At 38.9% G+C, this 20,419-nt stretch overlaps 3 protein-coding genes across 4 annotated transcripts in view; all 3 read left to right on the top strand.

Annotated features, from left to right (window-relative positions):
• LOC137174739 (uncharacterized) overlaps positions 1-6,672 on the top strand; it is a 48,747-nt gene extending 42,075 nt beyond the window's left edge. The window contains exon 5 of the mRNA XM_067580204.1: positions 6,199-6,672. The gene's annotated coding sequence lies outside the window, so the exon portion shown is untranslated. The remainder of the gene's footprint in view (positions 1-6,198) is intronic.
• LOC137174727 (uncharacterized) lies at positions 2,029-6,672 on the top strand. Of its 2 annotated transcripts, none has more exons than XM_067580195.1 (4): positions 2,029-2,548; positions 2,858-3,196; positions 4,260-4,423; positions 5,524-6,672. In XM_067580195.1, the coding sequence occupies exons 1-4, from the start codon at positions 2,470-2,472 to the stop codon at positions 5,665-5,667; spliced, it is 726 nt and encodes a 241-aa protein (XP_067436296.1). In that variant the 5' UTR covers positions 2,029-2,469; the 3' UTR covers positions 5,668-6,672. The 2 variants fall into 2 exon arrangements, with proteins under 2 accessions (XP_067436296.1, XP_067436287.1); XM_067580186.1 differs by having other exon boundaries at positions 2,032-2,548; positions 4,251-4,423.
• A 2,008-nt stretch (positions 6,673-8,680) lies between these two features.
• Positions 8,681-20,419, top strand: part of septin9b (septin 9b) — a 71,980-nt gene continuing 60,241 nt past the window's right edge. The window contains exon 1 of the mRNA XM_067580092.1: positions 8,681-9,005. Coding sequence (XP_067436193.1) covers positions 8,984-9,005 — 22 coding nt within the window. The 5' untranslated portion in view covers positions 8,681-8,983. The remainder of the gene's footprint in view (positions 9,006-20,419) is intronic.

Here is a 20,419-nt window from a genome sequence, read left to right as displayed (position 1 = left end):
ATCTCTTTGTTAATTCTCCAACTATAATTGAATGGGGTTTGCTTTTTCTCGCTGAGATGAACTGATGCAAATCTTTGCGTGTTCTGTCATATTATAATAATTGTTTTCTTCAACACAGCATTGTTTTGTGTATTATGTAATATGTGTGTTCAGTGTTTCCAGACAATTTCCATGACAGTATCTCGACAGACACTGTTTTTCTCAACAAAAAAAGGGAATTTGGCACTGAAAACACTTAACTTTGAAAGATATCGACTTGATTTGACTTGTTTGGACCAGGCTTTGGATTTTGTCCCACATCACTTAAATTGAAAGTGCATTATGAAGGGATCTCTTGATGGCCAGTATGCACAGGAAGAATGATTATGGCAAGAAAAACATGTGTCAATGTTAATTTGAGGCACCTGAATATTGTTTAAGGACAGACTTGTCTTGTGAACCTATCCTTTAAGTGTCATCTTTTCATTCTTGTAACATAGTCGCCACATCTCATAACACTATTCCACCTCATAATGAGGTCTGAAATATGCTGTGGATTCAAGCAAAGCAAAAGCAAAATCATGGTACTATACACACCAAACACAGCAGAAATAGGCAGTTTACAGAAGCGGTTCCAAAGCTAATTGGTCATAACAGGAAAGCAGGAAAACATACTTTAGCTGTTGATGTTTTCAGGCTTTTTAACTAAGCTCTGCTTGTTTTCTTGTGAAATGTGGTCATAAATGGTAGACATAAGCAACTGGTGATGAGGCGTTACATAACGTCATTCAACCTTTACACTTTAGTTCAAATTATAAAACAATGCTATACAAAAGAATAAAGAAAAGCAAAGATGTTAACCAAATATAAACTGCATCAAAACACAAGGGGAGCAACTTAAGGATGGTATCAAGTCACTACTAAAGCATTTTCAGTTAAGATTTATCACTTTATCCAGTTTCTGAATCTGATATAAATAATGGTGAGCTGGAGCAATATTTCTGAGGAAAGTTTCAGTTCAGTTTGTTTTTGTTTTGGGACCTGCATCTGCAGCTGGTGTGCAAGAACAAGTTCAAAAAGGAACTTTTTGTTTATGCAACCCCTATGAATAAACAAAAGCCAGAGATACTTTGATCACTCATACTTAGAGGGAAGTGGAGCCGATTTTTCGGTTATGAATATTTACCAAAATATTGCCTCCCGCCGGTATGGTAATGTGGTGGAACACTTTTCAACATAATACAAACCAGTACACCTTCATCACTCACTGCAACCTCAATAATAAACACAAAGTTGAACTATCACCTTTCTGACACTATCAACAAAAACTGAAAACATATAAGCTTCCTAACAGTTGAATTTATAGCACAGCTGTTTTTTTTTGGATCGCGTTAGATTGCACAGATGTTCTTCATAAAATGCTCAATGAGTGTTTCTTTTTACATTTGTAGTTTGTAACATCCTCCACCAGGGGGTGCTCTCAACTAATAATTCTACATATGAAACACAGCGCTTAAGAGGCACAAGAGATGATCTATGAGCTGCTGGGCAGGTGTACTGATGGTGAACTGAAGTGTACGTGTGCAGACAGGTGGTGACTGGAGAAGGTGGCGACAGTGTGAGGACCAGTGGTGGGATGGATGGGAGAGGAACAGCAGGGTCTTAAATGACAAAGCAAACTTTAGTGCATTGATAGTGCAAACGGGGTGATTCATTTGAAGCAGATGATGAGCCTTTTCTCATTGGAGACATATTGACATATCACAGAAGGAAAGTATGGTGCCCCTGAGGTGCCAAACACGACAACATTTTTCAAGAAAAACACAACAACAAAACAGAAAACACGACAACAGTTGCAATATATGATGCTGTTTTTAATTAATGTCTCGTTTTTGACACGTCACATGCATTTTCACATGTTCAATTCATATTGTTCAGTGAGACATGCAACAGTCACAGCATGGTATTCATGGTGTCTAATGACCTCCACTAGAGGGCGTCCTCGCCCAATAGTTAAAGCACAATCATTTACAGTACAGAGATCTAAATTCAGTTATCTCATATGTTATAACAATGCCATTATATCTTGTGAAATGATTTCTTTTTTATAAAACCTCTGACACACTTTATGTGTGTGTGTGTGTGTGTGTGTGTGTGTGTGTGTGTGTGTGTGTGTGTGTGTGTGAATGCTGGTTCAGCGTTCATGTTTAATGGTTGTATTTGTTGAGCACCTTGAACTGCCGTTATGTATGAAAGATGCTACACGAATAAAACTGACTTGATTTCGACATCATAACACTGCAGGCTGCTACAAGCTAAAGATCTCAGGACTACAAGTAAATTACTTTTGTCTCACAGGTCGAACATCATCATCATCCCACATCAAACTGCACAGGAAGCACTGCTTGTTTTGCTGTCTCTCTCTCTCTCTCTCTCTCTCTCTCTCTGTGTGTGTGTGTGTGTGTGTTTTAAGTGAAAAACAAAAGCAGTATGCAGTCAGTGCTGCTGAAGTGGAAGATAATGCTTCTTTGTTGGTCCATGTTGTTGCTCTGTCTCTCCACCAATGCGGGTATGTCCATTTACTTCTCCTAATACATGTTGAGAACATTTTGTTGCAGCTATATCTGTCTACAACAATGTTCACTGCTGAGAGATTTACTTTTGAATGGTGCCAAATGAGTAAAGTTCTTCTAAGTTTCATCCTTTGATGTGCGTACAGACTCTGGTTATCTGGAATTAATTTGTAGTGAGTCACAATTACACTCCTGCTGCTTCCAGAAATAATGTTATCCGGTCAGTCTTGAGATAATACAGATGTCTGTGTCCTGTGGCATGTTTTCAGACCCTCTAATCAGACAGCTTATCTCTTCTACAACAGAGAACATTGCAAATTGCAGAGAGTCCAGTGAGAGCATCACCTTGAAGTGTTCCTCTGCAGGATGTCTCAACAACATCAAAGAGTTTGTTGGGATGTATCTGTATCGAAATGTTGAGAACAGGGAGAACGTGCTTTACTATCATCCTAATCCAAACTCCGTGGACAAGATCACCCCGGGTATAAGATACAAAGACAGGATTCAGACAAACGGATCTCTGGAGAGCCACACCATCACCATCAGCAACCTGACCACCAATGACTCTGGTGTCTACAGCTGTGTGTACATAAAGTTTCCCGCAGGGGAAGCCCGATGCAACGTCTACACTGTTGCTGTAAAAGGTCTGTTTTTCCTTTTTCTTTTAAAAAAACAAACAAACAAACAAACAAACAAAAAAAACCAACGCATGGTCTTCTCTTAATGGTAGTAACTCACATAAGTATAAATACATAGAATAAATACTTTTTCAGTTTTTTAATTCTACACTACACTTCTAGTACATTTAATAGGGAAATACTGTAAATTGCATAGATTTGGTGATCTTATAAAATATGACGCATTTTTAAAGATACACAATAGTATATAAAATAGTTAAAAATGGATCCACTTCAACCAGATACTAAAATACTGTGATAATGCATCGTGATCAAATGATACTTGGACCATCACTAAGTAGTATCACTTTTACTAATTAATTACTAATTTTGTTTTGTCGGCATTGGCTTTACTTCTTCAATGTTTGGGGTCCAACACAAGCCACTGCAGTGTAAATTTCCATTTCATTTTCTTGTTTTGTGTGGACTTGATAAAGTCATACTTACTATATGTTTGGGGTCAGTTGAGGTCTAACTCACCTCTTATGAACAAACTCCAAAAGGTTTAGAAATCCTAAAAGACATATGTGTGGATATGAGAGGGGGAGTGCTGTGTATAAAGCCCTGTTAACACCAATCACAGATGTAGAGTGTATGAAAATCTCCTGTATTTAGCATGTTTTACATCCAGAGACCCCAAAATAAAAAAGAAATAATGCATCATTTTCTGTGGCAGAAATGTCATCGTTTCAGAGTTATGTTTAAAAGTATGATGTATTGATAAAAGGTGATAAAACAACGGTAAGGTTTGGTTTTTTTGAGCTGTTAAAGAAGACTCAGGGTCTCAAGGACCCCAAACATAACATTAGTCAAGTTGCTGCATTTTGCTGATAATACTGTGAATGCAGTATTTTTAAATTGTCTTAATACTACTTTTATGTACTACTAAAGGATCTGAATACTTCATTCACTCCTGTTTTAGATGATCATCTCTTTCAGGCCTATTGGGAACTCATTTTGCTTACATATTGCATATATTATTATATTATTTTTGGTATAACCTTTTTTGCCTTTTCTTCAGTTCAAACAGTGGCAGAAGTTACACCGTGTCACACTCCTGATAAAGTCACTCCTGATGAAGTTGCCGACATGCACCATGAGGACGCGGAATGTCCACTCCTGGTGTCGATTGTCGCTACGTGTGCCATCAGCATGCTGGTAATGATGATCTCCAACCTGCTGATCGTCCCGAGGGTGAGTTCAGACCTCTCCTCACGCCGCTTTGTGTCTTAACCGAAGCAGCAGCAGTTACCTCCAGTGTCTGCAGAAGTTATTTACTGTTCATGTACACATTTATCAGACTATCACACTTCATCCCACCCAAACCACATAACTTCTGTAAACAGATGGTCTATACCCTTGAGACCTGTCTGGTGATTACATCTAAAGCCACTGAATGCATCTGTCTGCATCTGTGCGGATGTGGATGCACCTTCTTCGAACTTACCTCTGTTCACATGTTTTTCTAATTTTGTCTCAAGACAAATAACCTTTCCTTCAGTTAGAAACATTAAGATTTGAAAGCCTAGTCAATCATAAGGAATATTTTTTGTATTCTATAGTAGCACATGTGTCAGTGTCAAAACATGCTCTGCACATCCTTGTAGCTTAAAAGTCTTAAAATTATTATACAAAAATCAAGACCTTAAAGTAAAACATTTTAAGTTCACAATCCTTTCAAGTCTGTCTTAAAACAACAGTCAGGTGCACATATGAACATTGAAACAGGTTTTTTTCTTGCTGTAATCATTCCTCCTGTCCATACCGACCGTTAGAAGATTCCCTCCAAATGTACTTACAATGTAAGTGATGGAGGACAAAATCTACAGTCATCATTATGAGCAAAAATGTATTTTAAAGGTTATGTGAAGATAATGTGAAGTTTCATCTGTCTGAGTTAGTCAAATAAAGTGGATCTGCTTATATTGACATGCTAGAATACACTATCTTACCTGGTTTACATACCTGCAGAGAGAACTCAGAAGTAATCCAGTATTTATGATGCCTCTGCAGAAAGATCACGATCCTGACTGCATAAATAGTGTAGACTGAATGTTTACTAGAAGAAAACTGGAGACTCTGAGTCATTTCCTTATAACTGATTATAATCTGCATAGGCTCACTCATGAAAAATCGTCTTGTAATTGTTTCTACTGTGAACTGAAACCATCCTTCCTATGTCAAAAAAAAAGTCCCCTTTAATTTTTGTTTTGTTAAGTATTCATTTTCTGACACACACACACACACACACACACACACATATAATCTCTACAGTGATATTTCATTACCAACAGGTGAAACGTTGGATTTGCAGCAGAATGACAACACGCGCTCCGCAGGCCCCCAATGAATATGTGTATGAAATTATGACCAAGAACGGAGTCCGTCCTCCAGCAGCTCCGGAGGACTCGGTGTCGAGCCCGTATAATTTTGTTTAGAAAAGCAGATCTGACGTTATCTGCTTGGTGATCATATTCTTCTTTTTTTTTGAGTGTTTCCTGCTTGAATCAAATTTACAAATAATTTCAATCAACAATGTACATTAAAAAATGTACAAAAAAACTGAAGTCAAAAAAGTGTTTAATTGTTGCTTAAGTATGATTTACTTCATCATTACTGTAATATTTGAACTTATTTGTTTGTGATGCTCCTGTTCTGACTGCTTCATTCCTTTGTGCTTTCACAAAGTTTTGTCTGGTCTCAACTCATAACAAAAGTATCAAACATATCATTCTGATACTGAGAGGACTTAAGGTGTTACTGGAAGTTATTTGCATGGCTCTTAAACAATTAATACTGTATAATAACCACAATAAACAAGAAACCTTGCAGAATGATCAGGCTATTTATAATAACACATAGTAATATTTGAAGGGAAATACTCTGCTCTGATGGTTAATCAAAGCTACATGTGAGTGATTCTGCAGAAACAAATCACAACTGAGCTCTAAAAACTACATGATGAACAGGTGAGATATGTAAAAGGAAGTGTGATTAAAAAGAAACCAGAGCAGGAGGTTAAAATCAGGACAATGATCAGATTAGATTAAATTATTGATTTGTTTAAATTTGATGACAACCCATGTGGGGTTAATAATTTTCATAAATGTAGAGTTCTCACATGATACTAAATAAAAATCTGATATAATATGTATCATTATAAGAGAGGTAATTACAAATAATAATATTTTTTTATCTATTGTGTTTTGCTTTTATACTTTTGTTCTTCTTCTCTGCTGAACAAAGCTGCCGACTTTGATGCATTTATGATGCAACGTTTGTGCTGTTGAATCAAACTTCACAGTGATATTTGTAAATGTTGCCAGACGTTTGTCTGAAAAGAAACAGTTTTATCTCCATCTGTGGTATCGTGGCATGTATGTGGCTTTATTGTACAAACGAATATATATGAATATATATTCAATAAAAGCAACACAGATGAACAGACGTATCTGTTTTGTTTTGTGTTTTGTTACTCACTTTAACCTCCACAGCAACACTACAGTTGTGTTTCTTCAGTCTTTGTTTTGTTATTTAAAATAAATTTTATTCTTGCTTTGGCACGAGACAGTTTGTGAGTAGAGGGCAGGAAGTGCACACTGAACGAAACCACGAGCATAGAAATGAGGTCCGACAGTTAATACTAAAAACAACAGTTCAGTGGTTTAAATGTGGTTTTGAGTTCCAAAATGTTTTATTTTGAATAATTGCACAGAATAAACTGTTAATATTTGATCTTAATAAATAGAGAGCACATGCTCTGGTCATTCACGCAACATGTGTGTCCACATTCTGGTATTCACACCTTCATAGTTAACCAATGATCCAAATAGCCTGGTGGTATTTGTATGTGTCTGTGAGTGTGGGTTTTAAGAGGAAAGCTTACTGCAAGTCACAGCTGAATGCAACCTTATTCGTCTGAACTTACTTTACCACGGTTGGAAACCACAAAGTTTTCAGTCTTCCTGTCTGGTAATTTCTCAAGCAGCTTTATATGTCAAACACTCTGAACTGACTAGATTGTACCACCACATGAGTCCCTAAATGTACCTGTCATGCACCTGTCAGACTGTTGGCTTCACTTTTCAGTCTTGTTCTTGTTTGCCTGCTCATTTGTGTCCTCAAAGCCATCTGCTGTCTGGAAAACTACCATTCTGCATTAGTCTTCACTGGTGGTTTTTACATGATGATTATTAATACACCATCATTGCACTGATTTTGCACTAGTTGGATTCGTCAAAAATAAAAATACAGTAAAGTTAGCTTATTTCCACTGACATGTTCCAACTGCTCTTTATAATTGTTTATATTGTTTTCAGTCATTTTTAGAGAAGAAACTTCTTCTAGTTTCTTAAACATGAATATTTTCTTGTTTCTTTAGTCTTCTATCATAGTAAAAAACAACTTTTTGGGGGGGTTGTGGACTGTTAGTTGGGACAAAATAAAACTTTAAGTTGCATCTAGGGCTTTGGGAAACATTGATCAACATTTTCACAATTTTCTGACATTTTTAAGACTAATCGATTAATTGAGAAAATAAAAATAATCATAAGGACACAATGAGGATTACTCTCTGATGTGGTCATTTTTAGATTTGTTGGAAGTCTTATTTTATTGTAGTGTAGCAGAATAAAGAAATGTAGTTTTACCCATTAATTCCTAAAATGAAATAGAATAAAATGTGTTGAACTGCCTCTTGTGGCAAAGCTTTAAGTGTCTTTAATTAGTAAAATAAACAACAAAAAAATATGCAAACAATCCCTTAATATCAATGACCTTCTTTTGTGCTGCTATAAATTGAAAAGTTCTAAAATGGTCAAATGTAACAAGGACATGATGGAGTTTCAAAACTTCTGTAACTTATATTTAAAGAACTAAGATGCTCCTTCATACCAGCAGGAGGTGAGTCTGGTCTGCAGATCCAGCAACAAATATCAACTAAACTATCTAACAATCTCAAAATGTAACATCCATATACACACGACTCATGATGTATCATTATGAACTTATCTGTTGTTCACGACTGTGACCAGCAGAGAGCAGCACCGGCCAGTCATTTCACTGCAACGAGCCTCAACGTGTCAGCTGAAGGACAGCAAACAGCTTCCAGAGGAAAAAGCAGCCAACACATGACATAAGTTCAGGTGTCTTTGAGAAGAAAGCACTTCATTCATGTGCTATGTATGGGCCAATAGAGCTTTCACATCTACAGTATAAGGTAAACGTGTTACGGATCCTCTGATAGTCTGCATTCAAGTGCAGGTGCGCACATTCGTAATCAGCACCAAAGTAAAGTTTGACTAAGCTGTATAGTAGCAATGAAGTAGGTTGTTTTACTGAAAGTCTGTGTTTGAATGAGTGAGAGGGATCATTCTTTTCCCTCTGGTAGGAGTCCAAGACTGGATATACAGTATGGTCTCCAATGGAGATCCGTGCGTAAAAGGCGCGTAACGGGGATCCCTACCCGCCCCCTTCATGCGCTTACATTCCCTTTACTACGGTCGTGTGATTACAAGACTCAGCATCCCACTGAAAGTCCACATCATCGACATCAGCGGATCACACGGCACATCTACATCTGCGCTGCCTGGAGACACACAGTGTCATCACGCACTGAGAGCGAGCTGCACAAGAACAAGTGCAAGGAAACTGAGACTAAGTCGACTTCAGCGAGTCCATCGAGTTTCCATCTGAGGAGCGAAGCGCAGCTTTTCCTGACGGCTGAGTGAAGTGGACCAACAGCAAACTCAGAGCATGAAGAAGACTCCCAATTCAGGTACAGAGAACACTTCATAAACTTGTTTAGTCAGATATCACATGATCTAAACTCTGCAGCATGAATTATGCAGCCTATATAAAATTGTGACCTACTTTTGGCGCAGGCTTGATAAGATCAGTGGAATATTTTTTTATGTTTTTGCATAATACCTGCATAGGCTGTATATGAATACACATAAATATACTATTCATGAATTCAGTGTCAAATTTTAATACATTTCTGTAACTTTTTCTGCTCAAGTTATGTCACAAAATATATCTTCTATTATCCAAGTATTTCTGTGGAAAAACAACAGCACTGCTCCACCGATTTATTATTTATTATTTCGACTTATCTCTTTATCTCTTTCCAACTTGTCAAACTCTTCCGCTCAGTCTTTGCTTCTTCTGTTTCGGGCCAGTTTGTCTTTCGGCTGAGTGTACAGCACCCAGGGGAGCACCTCGGGGTCCCCTGGCTATTAAAGTCTGATGTGCATCATCATCTGTCCTTCCTCAGCCTGACCTTCTGTATGGATGCACTGGCCCCTTCAGGCTGTGCTCTCTTTGTGGACTCATATTGCTCTGGATGTGTGTGTGTGTGTGTGTGTTTGTGTGTGTGTGTGTGTTTGGCTCCAACAAAACATTTTAGATGTTTTCTTGCTTCTTTGGTTAGTGTACGTGCTTTTGTGTGCAAGCTTGCGTCATGTGCACTTGCACTGCATTGTGCACGCTTGTGTGTGCGTGTGTTATACAACTTGTCTCTGGCTTTGCTCAGGCCCCATCTGCGTGTTCCCCCTCTCCCATCATTTAGAAACACCGGATGGGCTCTAGGGAGAAAAATAAAACGCTCTAGATTAAATGGACATAAAAATGTGGCACAAGCTGAACATATTTAACACCAGGCACGAAGACAAACTTGTCATGTTCATTCATGCAGCTATTAATTGCCTATGTCATGATGTTTTGGTGAGTTTGAGCTGTCATTACATATTTTTTACATCTTTCTCACAGAATGATTTTCCTCATTAATATGTGGGAAAACCTAGATTATGAAAGTATTGACCATAGCAACTATCACAAACACAGCAGCAGTCTGGAGCCTGAAGGAATCAGCGCTTGACCTTTCAGGGAACAGAAATGTGGGAAAGGTCGTGCTTAGAGGTGAGGGACTGGTCTGTTTAAGGAGACTTATCACTAACTGTCAGCTTCTACATCTGGAGATCCTCACCGCTACACCTGCACTGATGCAGCACAGCTCTATACAAAAACACCCTCAAACTGTCTATGTTGCCTTGAGCCAGTGGTGGATTGGTTGCTTAGTAGGTGGTCAGACTCCTGAGGAGGCTGGCTGTCACTTTATGTGTGTAGTATGTAGTATAACAGTTTCCACACAAGTCATCCAAGTTTTCTGTCACTATTTACTGAATAATGAGTATTTGAACTCTTAGGCTCGTTATGCACTTTGACCGTTAGGTTGGCTGGTAGGCTCATCTCTCTTCAGGCAAAGACAAACCATGAGACTGGGCAGCCGTCCTCTCCCCTCCTCAGCTTAAAGCTTGTGAAGGTTCTAGCCTTTTTTTTTTTTTTCTCCATTCTGCATTTTGACCTTAAGGTGTCAAATTATCTGTCAGGCTGGAGCATTTCATGGCTGAACTGAGAAAGAACCCAATTAGCAGTACCAAAACATTTTTCCTAATGAAGATGCTCATAATAGGGAGTTTTTTTAAATCTCTTCCTCTTATATCTGTCAACTTAGTTTGAAAAACCATGTCATAGCAAATCCCCGTCGGCTTATGTTGTTGTAAATAAGTTTCTACTGCCTCTACTTTTCTTTACAGATATAAAAGCAGGACAATACCTCAGTAAAAATGTCCCAAAACTACCTGCAAAAACATCTTCAAAGCTGTTTTTTTTAAGAAATGCCCCATGTTTTTTTTTAGATCCTTTTTGGGAAGAGTGCATTAGTTATGTGCCGTCTTCACTCATTCATTTTTTAATTTTACTCTCCAAATGGGAGCATTGTGTCGTCTCTTAGATCACCAACAAAAATATGCTGTCTCCCATCAAGGAAAGTACAGTGAGACCTGGAGCTTGTTGGGGTTTAATGAGCTGGATGTACCCACGTAACGTGACCCTGAATAAACAGGGAGACCCAGTGGAGTAGATGCACTGTGTTTTTTCCTCCCTGCTTTTTTTTTTTCTTTTCGCTCCATCTTCCTACGCATGACAGATCCCAGTCAGCTGTGCCGTATATTCTCTTGGTTGGGTCATTTTTGAAAAAAAGACCTGTCCTTAGCTTGAATAGACTCCTTTGTGGTGAACATTTGCTGGGGGCTGCTTATGTGGATGTGTTGCCAGTGAAAATTACTTTTATATTTTCTTATGAGTTTTTTTTTTTTAAATCAACAAACATCCATTAACTAAACCCATATCTCTGTGTGAATATTACTACAGTTATATATTCTTGGGATGCTGTTTTAGTATTACAGACTGTAATACTGACGACTGCAACGCTGGATGTTTCTGGAGACTTTTTCATTTCTACCAACGTTACAAGAAATTCACTAATTATTACAGTGACTCAAAATCTCAAAGCTGTGCAGCGCACTACAGGGGGTGATGGACAGGATTTAGTCTGCTGGATTAGATGATGTGCAGACTTTGGCCCCCCCCCACACCAGAAAGGCAGCAAATCCCCTCACATTAGAGAAGCTATGACTGGTTAATGTATGGCATTTCTGCTCACTTAAAACTATAAATAATATATTATCAGTTCTTAACATTTTGGTTGATTAGTCTTCTGTCCGTTGACTAATTAATTTAACAATTATTTTCATCATGCATGTCATTAGAATAGCAATACTTATCTATGGCCTCTGAGTCCCATCAGTATATGACAACTCAAGACTGAGATCCAAACAGATCAGCACAGTTTAAAATGAAGCCCAGATGATTTGGGGTGACCGGCCACAGTACCACTGGGTCTAAATGCTGTATTGAAAATGTCACGACACTTTAAACTGCAGCATCCATCATGTCATCCATCCTCCCACTAAACCACTCCAGCAGGTCCCGTAGAGAACCAGCAGATGAGGGGAGTCAATGCAGCTCTTTATTTCTCTTTAACAATGGCTCTTCAGTGACAGCTGAGCTAGATTCCCTTCAGTCTGAGTCATGTATTGGCCTGTACTGCCACCACATTCACTATTACTCCCTGTGATAACAAAGCTGTCTTTGGAGACTTCGATATTCATCAGTGAGCGTCTATTTCATTCACTACCTAAGAGTCAAGCTGCCAAGCTCTCCGCTTCATATAATCCTTATCACATTAAAACCCTTGCTTGAAAGCCTCCATGAGTATTAGACTACCTTTATCAGTCTTCTTTCGTAGGTGCCAAGTACAAAAGCTCACCATCTTAGCCCCTGAGGGCTGCCTTAGATACCAGTTATTCAACAAAAGTTTCTCTCATTGAAACTTTTTTGCCCTTAGATAAACTTCCCCCCGGCTATTAGCCTAATCCTTTCCCTCCCACTACAGGAAGTGCTTTTTTTTTTCTGGCTCCGTCTCGTGGTTTTATCTCTATCTCTCTTCACAGCTGTAATTCCTATCTGATAAAAAAAATGAGCTCTGAAATGCTGACCCATGCTTTAACAACGCATAAGAAGGAGCCCTCTCTCTCTCTCTGTGATGAATAGTCCCGTATACCCTCACATCTGAGTGCACATGTACACACAGATGCAAGTATGACATCATCCGCCACTGTGTCAGTGTTTGGCTATAAATAGAGATGGTCGTCAGTGACGTTTCAGCTTAACAAAGCAGCCCCCCCCCCCCCCCCCCCCCGTGAATAACATAAGGATGGAAATGGGCCATGTCACTGCTGCTTATCGTGATGAGCAGCCAGCCAGTCGTGAATGATTTTACTGCATGTTCATTAAAGAAACACCTGATCTTACAAGCAGATGCTATTAGTAAAACACCGGCAGATCATAATAAGAGCATCACTGTTAGTTTGCATTTGTTTTATTGCGCTTCTGAAGAAGTACAAGAAATAACATCACCATTCAATTCAAAAGAGGTTTTCTTGTCTGTGTGTCCATATGTGAAAATGTAAAGAGTTTAAAACAAAAAAAGTGTAGGTGACTTTTTGCTGATGATGTGCTCTTTTTTATTCCAATAACACCACTGAAACCCTCAGACTTTAACAGAGATTTTAATTCTTGAGATTAATTTATTTATTTATTCAGCAATTTCATCACAATCTTTTCAATCTTTTCACAAGCTTTTAATTTTTTTCTTCATTTTTATTTACAGTACCTGAAAAAGTTTGGACAAACTTTTGACTGGTACTGTATATGCATGTAAACTCACTAAACTGCAGAACAACAAACACCACCAAGAAAAAGAGCCTGATTGATTGATGGTCCAAGCCGACATTATTGGCTGATATTAACCTATCACAAATATATCGTATCAGCATTTATGTGGGCAATAAATAACAAGAGAGTACAGAAATACCATAGATATGCTTGTTGTAGTTTAAATAGCAATGACATTAATTACAGTTTGTCCACCAGAAAGGTTTATTTTTCAACTATAAAATGTCCCACTCAGTACATATCCTGGTCACAATTCTTAAAAAACTAATGTAAGGGATCTTCATCAAAAATATGTGTTTAAGTTAAGAATTTACATTAAAATAATTTTTTCAGCCTAATATAGATGTTTCTCAAATCTCTTGATCTTTTCGCAATCTCTCAAATACCATATAATTTTCTGATGAATTTTAGTCATCTAATCAGGAAATCATAAAACTCAGATGCTAATGATTATGAATGAATTATGCATGGCCCAGTACTACACTACATAGATACAGTCTTCTTGCAGTCATTTAGGGCGTGCTCCATAGCCAACCTCGACATGAACAGAGCTCATGTGTCAGGAACTGGCTGTGTGTGTGTGTGTGTGTGTGTGTGTCTGCATGCACATGTTTGTGTAAGTGCGTGTGTATACATGTGTATGTGTGTAGAGTAAGTGTAGACTGTCTGGGTCCGAGTTGTGGATTTAGACATCAGGAGCTTGGCATGCTGATTACAGAGGTCTGAAGCCACAGGGAACCACAGGAACTCTCTTCTCGTTCTTTCTTCTCTTCCTCTTTCCAACATCATCCCTCCATCAGTTCAGGCTAATTTGCAGAGATGGAGGTGAAAGCAGCGGGCCTCAGGCTGATGTGGCTGGATCCTGTGCCGTATGATAATCAGCCAAATCACATAGCTATGTTCCACTCATCCATGCTCTGTCTAACCTTACCTTTACTCAATTACTTAATGCACAGTTAAGCAGTACAAAGCACAATGAGGTATATTACACAGTGTAGCAAACACTAAGCACTGCTGACAGACTGTTATTGTTCCAGCTTAGCAAATTTCACATGGATTTGTGAGGCTAATATTTCAAGCTGTTTTTATTCTAGCTTCAGTAGCACTCAAAACTCCAAAATAAGTTCTTATAAAAATCCCACAGATGAAAGGTACCAGGACTTGCACAGTGGCTTCTACTCTATCTGCAATATCCACATATTTATCATCAACAGACCCTTCTTTCTTACAAGGGATTTGGAAGTTTAAGGATTTCCCATTTTACGTAGTCTGCTGCCAGCTGCCTCTCACATCTAATGATTACCTTATGGTGAGGAGGAAATAGCTAGCAGTGTTACCACAGCCATGCTGGGATGGACAGACACACAGACTGCTCCACTAGCACTTTTACAGCCTCCGACAGTCCAAATGACCTGAAAGTGGGATTTAAATTGTCAACGAACTGGAAGAGAGGAGCCTACGTGAGTTATAGCTTAAAGGGATGGGGTTTTCTGTCAACTGGGTTAGACAGGACGGACTGTTTGAGTGTGCTTCTCTGCGTATGTGTATCATGAGTAACAAGGTCATGTATTGGTTGTCGTTACTTCTGATTTTTTCCTGGTTCTCACGATATGTTCTGACTGGAAGTCGTACCATTTGCTGACTCAACCTTAGTAATTATTTTGCCATGAGTGTTTTGACTACTGATTTCATTAGCTGTCAAACATCTTCAGTGGTTGAGAGATTGTGATAGACTGACAGGAATTAGTGTTTCTGTGTGGATCCAGTGGATTATTTGAGGCGGTGGAGGACATTCAGTTCCTGCTGTATTTTGGATTTTGTTGTATTTTCAGCAGCATGACTCTAGGGATGGTGATGTCACTCTGTCTGTCCACCACTTTGGTCCAGGCTAAAATGTCTCAACAACTACAGACATTCATTGTCCCCAAAGGATGAATCCTACAGACTTTGGTGATTCCCCTGACTTTTCCTCTAGCGCCACCAGCATGTCAAAGTTTTGATTTGTTTATGACAAAATACCTGCAAAACTAATTACATTCCCATCAGCCTCAGCTGTACTTTGTGTTTCGTAGTGAAAAGTAAATGTTTGTATGCTAACATACTAAACTAAAACAGTGACTATAGTGAACATTATACCTGCTAAACATTGGCAAGTTATCATTTTTATTGTCAGCATAGACCATATATAAAGATGGATGTAGTGAGGTGTGACATCACCCATTGGTTTGCATCGGAGCCAGTTTGAAGCCTGTTTATGGTCTATGCCATCTTTTCCATTTGGTCCCAGAACCTTCCCAATAAGGAGTCACCACTACCTAATGTTAGTAACAAGTAACATCAAATTTACCAAAATATTGCAACAGTAGTCCTACTTAGTGCGAGTCCTGGAGCCAACTGGTGAGCCAACTGTCAATCAACATCCACACGGCAGACATCAAAGCTACTATAAGTCTTCAAATCTTATTAACGGAGCAATGATATCCAACATGACCACCAACACACTTATTAGTGGGGCGTTGTGAGTTGTAGTGGGTATTTGTTTTTATCATTTTTCATATTTTGGATAACGTTGGGTAAAAGATTCCAGTAGTTACGGGGAATCTCAAAAGGGTTTTCCTGACTATTAGATGTATAAGTTGCACAGAAAAAAGATGTGTTTACAATTCTCAGACAGTCACTCATACCTTTTATTAATTCCAGACTCTCTTTGTTCACTTAACCTGAAAGGTCAGCAGTTCTGAATCTGCACGGAAATACCACACTAGTGAACGGAAAGCAGATTGAGTAATACAGCTTGTATTAATACCTCGAATGCATCATTTTTAAACAGAACTGATGCAATGTAAAAAAAAAAGGAAAAACACATCAAGTCACTGAGTTTATATTAGAAGATATTAGAGGACAACAGCAGTCTCCTGTCCATTTCACTCCCCTACACTTAATCAGATTCACTGGGAATTGTTTGTGGGGCCATGTGGCTGCCATCAAGCCAGGCTGGGAACTCTGATTGGAAAATAGAGATACAAACAGACCTTCTTATTCCCAGATTGCTGTAATGATGAGTACTTACTGTCTAACAGTTACTGAATAACTCCTGGGCTTATTCTGGATGGCACATCATGTTTAAGAGGATTGCTTGTCAAAAAATGAATCCCAGATTCCAAATCTAACCTCACAGCTGTAATTGTAGTACATTTCTCAGAGGCATCATCTCAGTGATCTGCTGCAAGAACCACAGTGATTTAGAGGATGGGTCGCCCACTTTTTGGTATTTCCTTTATTCACTAGTATAGCACTTACAAAATGAAAAATGAAACCTCTCTGGAACAAGCGATGGGAGCCCTTTGCGTTTACAAAATACATTTTTTTTCATGGTTTGCATGAGAGTATGGGGTCCGGTTCTAAATTTGGCTTGTGTAAATGTGTGATGTGAAGAGTTGTGTCGTCCCTGCACATGCCCCAGGTTGGATGTATAGGCTTGAGCAGCAGCAGCAGCAGCAGCAGCAGGGGACACAAATGAGGAGCACAGTGCCTCTCTCTCTCTCTCTGCCTGTGTGTGGGTATGATGGAAAGGAGGCAGGGGGAAGATGAGTGCTGCGTAGCGCTCTGGTGAGGTCATCAGACTGCGGCTAGCAGCACCACATCACACTGCTTTCTGTTTTTCGCTCTCCACCATCCCACATTCTGGGATCCTTGAACCTCTGCTGTTATGTTTGGAGGAAAGTTTTTTGTGGCCTTTAAGGAATAAAGAAAGTGGTGTGTATGTGTGTGTGTGTCACATATGTGGATGTACAGTATGTGGCTGCATCATGAGGATTAGTGGTGTGATGTTTTGTGTTTATATGTGATTTCATAGGTGCATGTTTGTATACTATAAGCCAGATTTATACTTGTGTATTACAGCATGGGACTGGAGCTTATGTATCTAGACCTCAGCTATGTGGTGGTAAGCAACTCAGTAGCTCCTCAAAATATAACCACACATCTGGGCTAAGACAGCTATAGACATGCCATGTTGCAGTAGTGTTATCATCGGGTATCAGATATGCAGAAAGCACATCATGACGCACAAGTATAATTCCACCTTTAGCGAGTGTGTGAGTGTGTGTGTGAGACTCCTTATACATGTGTTTTTCACCCCTGAGGACACAAGACAGTTACAGCTCCTCTTCCTCCTCTCCCCCCCCCTCACCTTATCTTCTTTCTTCTTTCCCCTCCATCTACCTCCTTCACTACTTCCGCCTGCTCGTTCCTCCTCTTCCCCTTTTATCTTTTATCTTTTCTTCTCACTGTTCTTTCTCCTTCATTGTGCATCGTTGCCCTGCAGGCATCCCTTTAGTGTTGGCTGGCATGCTGGTGAGTTTTTTGCTCGACCGTTATATAACTAAATTTAGCATGTTTGAGTCACGCGTTGGGCCATAGGTCGTGCTCTGAAGTGACGGCTTACATTAATGTGCAGCCTAAGGCTCACCATCCACTCTTAGTCAATGTGTGATACACACAGTTTTTTTATTTTTTTTATTTTTTGTGTCGCATGAGTGAACAAGTGCACGTGTCCGTCTGTGCCTTACGACCATCTGCCTTGTCGGATGCAAATATAGGCTACATCCTATATGTGTATGTACGTCAAAGAAAGAGAGACTCTGTGTGTGTGTGTGTGTGTGTTTACAGGATGTAATGTCATGCAAGAGGAATCTGCTTGGATAACCCTTTGAGTTTGTCTATCTCTGTTTTTAAGTGGATGTTTGAGTGTTCATAGTCATGCAATTCTGAGAGTTTGAGTGGTTACATATATGTGTATGTGTGTGTGTGTGTGTGTGTGTGTGTAGTGGGAGGGTCTAGCTGTATCTCGCCAGCAGGTTGGGATGATGGAGAGTCGAGGTGGTGAAAGGTATGAGTGAGGGAGGCCCACTCAGTCTGTTGTCTCTCTGTCAGCTTTGTCTGAATTATGTCCTTTAACAAGCTTGAGCAACCTCATTTACTGTAAGAGTTACTGTAATTCTTGTACCAGGAAATACAGCTTTTTGGAAAAAACTGTGATTTCTGGGTGAAAATGGGTATAAAATTAAAACAAAGACCCTTAGAAATATTTAGCAATAAGCATTATCTCCTACAATGGAGAACATGTAGCTGCGGTAAAACTGTATCCTACTGTATGAATCTTGGAAGGCCATATCTGTCAGGTTGCAAAACCAAAACAGGACAAAAAATAAACCTGCCTGTATCAGCTGCAATGAGTTAATGGTGTAAATTTTTGTTTTGTTTTAAGATATTAGATAAAACAGTATTTAAATAAATGAAACTGAAAGGTCAGTGTCACTCAGATTATGAGGAAAATGAATATGAATGAAATGAAAAACATAACTCAGGGAGTTATGTTTTTCATTATAAGTATAGGTCAAGTCAACACCATTCACATGTACTGTATTTATGTGCTTGTGCTATTCTGGGATGACTGTATGGACGGACAGAGAGTGTTAATATAAATGTGTGTGTGTGTGTGTGTGTGTGTGTGTGTGTGTGGTTTTGTGGGGACTCACCTGCCTTATAGGGACAAAAAGAAAGTCCCCTTAACATAAATCATAAATTTTTGGGTGAAGACGTGGTTTGAAATTTAAAGTTTAGGGTTATTTTAAGGTTAGGGTAAGGGATAGGGTTAGGCATGTGGTGGTTATGGTTTGGATAACTCTCCAGGAAATGAGTGTAAGTCAGTGTAATGTCCTCTGAAGTGATGGAAACACGACTGTGTGTGTGCGTGTGTGTGGGTGTGTGTGTGTGTGTGTGTGTGTGTGTGTGTGTGTGCAGGCTGCCATTTCAGCTTAGGCCACGGCTCTATATTCAAAGACCAGAGGAGCACACTGCATGGTGGACCCGGGGTGTAGGTTTGAGTGTGTGGCGATGACGGAGCAGCATCCAAAAGAACAGAGAGAGAAAATAAACTTAATAATAACTAATAGCTTCAAATAAATTATGCAACAGTGGCAGAGCTACATGTATGCGCAAACACGTCCGCAGATCCTCACCTATGCACGTGTTTATGTGTATGTTGGAACATGTGTTTGTGTGTTATGCATATGAGAGTGAGTCAACAAATGCATAAACACATGTTGTATGTTTCATGTGTTTTTTTGACCCTGACCCTGTGATTAACTGCAGCTTTTTAAGTCTGGAAAATGATCACAAGACAGACACAGCTTTTTGGCCAAAAAGACAGACGTGTCTCTATTTTTAAAGCCACACTTTGTCACAGCACCAGTCTCCCACTTTCCATATGGATTCACCGAAAACCTCCTCACTTAGAATTTCTCTGGTTTGATCATAATTGGGATTTTACATTTGGCCACTGTGTACATCTGTTTGTACCTTATAGCTGCAGGCTTGCACAAACTATATGATGCTCACGCACCATCATGTGTACTGACCACATAACTGTAATTCATTCCTGAGTAATTCCTTCCAAATAAACTAACCTGAGATCGACTGCCCCAAATCAAACCTGTAAATGAATACCAGTATATACAAATATGAATTTAATGAGTCACTACAATGACAGTTAACTTATGCACAACTGAATGTTTTCTATGATATAATATTCATATAATATCCATACAATTACTTCTTGAATTGTACACTTTAGTTGCCATTTCATCCAAATAACTGAAAAAAGAAGAATAAATCACATTAAATAAGTTGATATTAGAGTTTAATATATACATATTTTTTTTGTTCTGTGTTTTTTATAGTAATGAAGTTTCAGTGCACTGATGTCATTTTATACAAGAAAGTTTATTGTTACACTGTAAAATATCCTGCCTCCATTATATATCTTTGTCACAGGTGTTTGATAATCACATATATATATATATATATATTCTGTATATATGAGATTATCAGCCGATATATCGATATCAGAATTTTTTACTCCCTAATAACAGTGAATGAACATCGGCCCCATGGGCCGTAGTTGATAATAACCATGTTTTCATTCTGATGTTTAGAATTAGTCAGAAGGCCTCTCTGTGGTTATATCTGCTCAAATTCTCACAGCACATA

Source organism: Thunnus thynnus, chromosome 3 (genome assembly GCF_963924715.1).
Source record: "Thunnus thynnus chromosome 3, fThuThy2.1, whole genome shotgun sequence".
NCBI lineage: Eukaryota > Metazoa > Chordata > Actinopteri > Scombriformes > Scombridae > Thunnus > Thunnus thynnus.
Note: the sequence above shows the minus strand (reverse complement) of the source record. Positions and strands in the feature narration are given on the sequence as shown.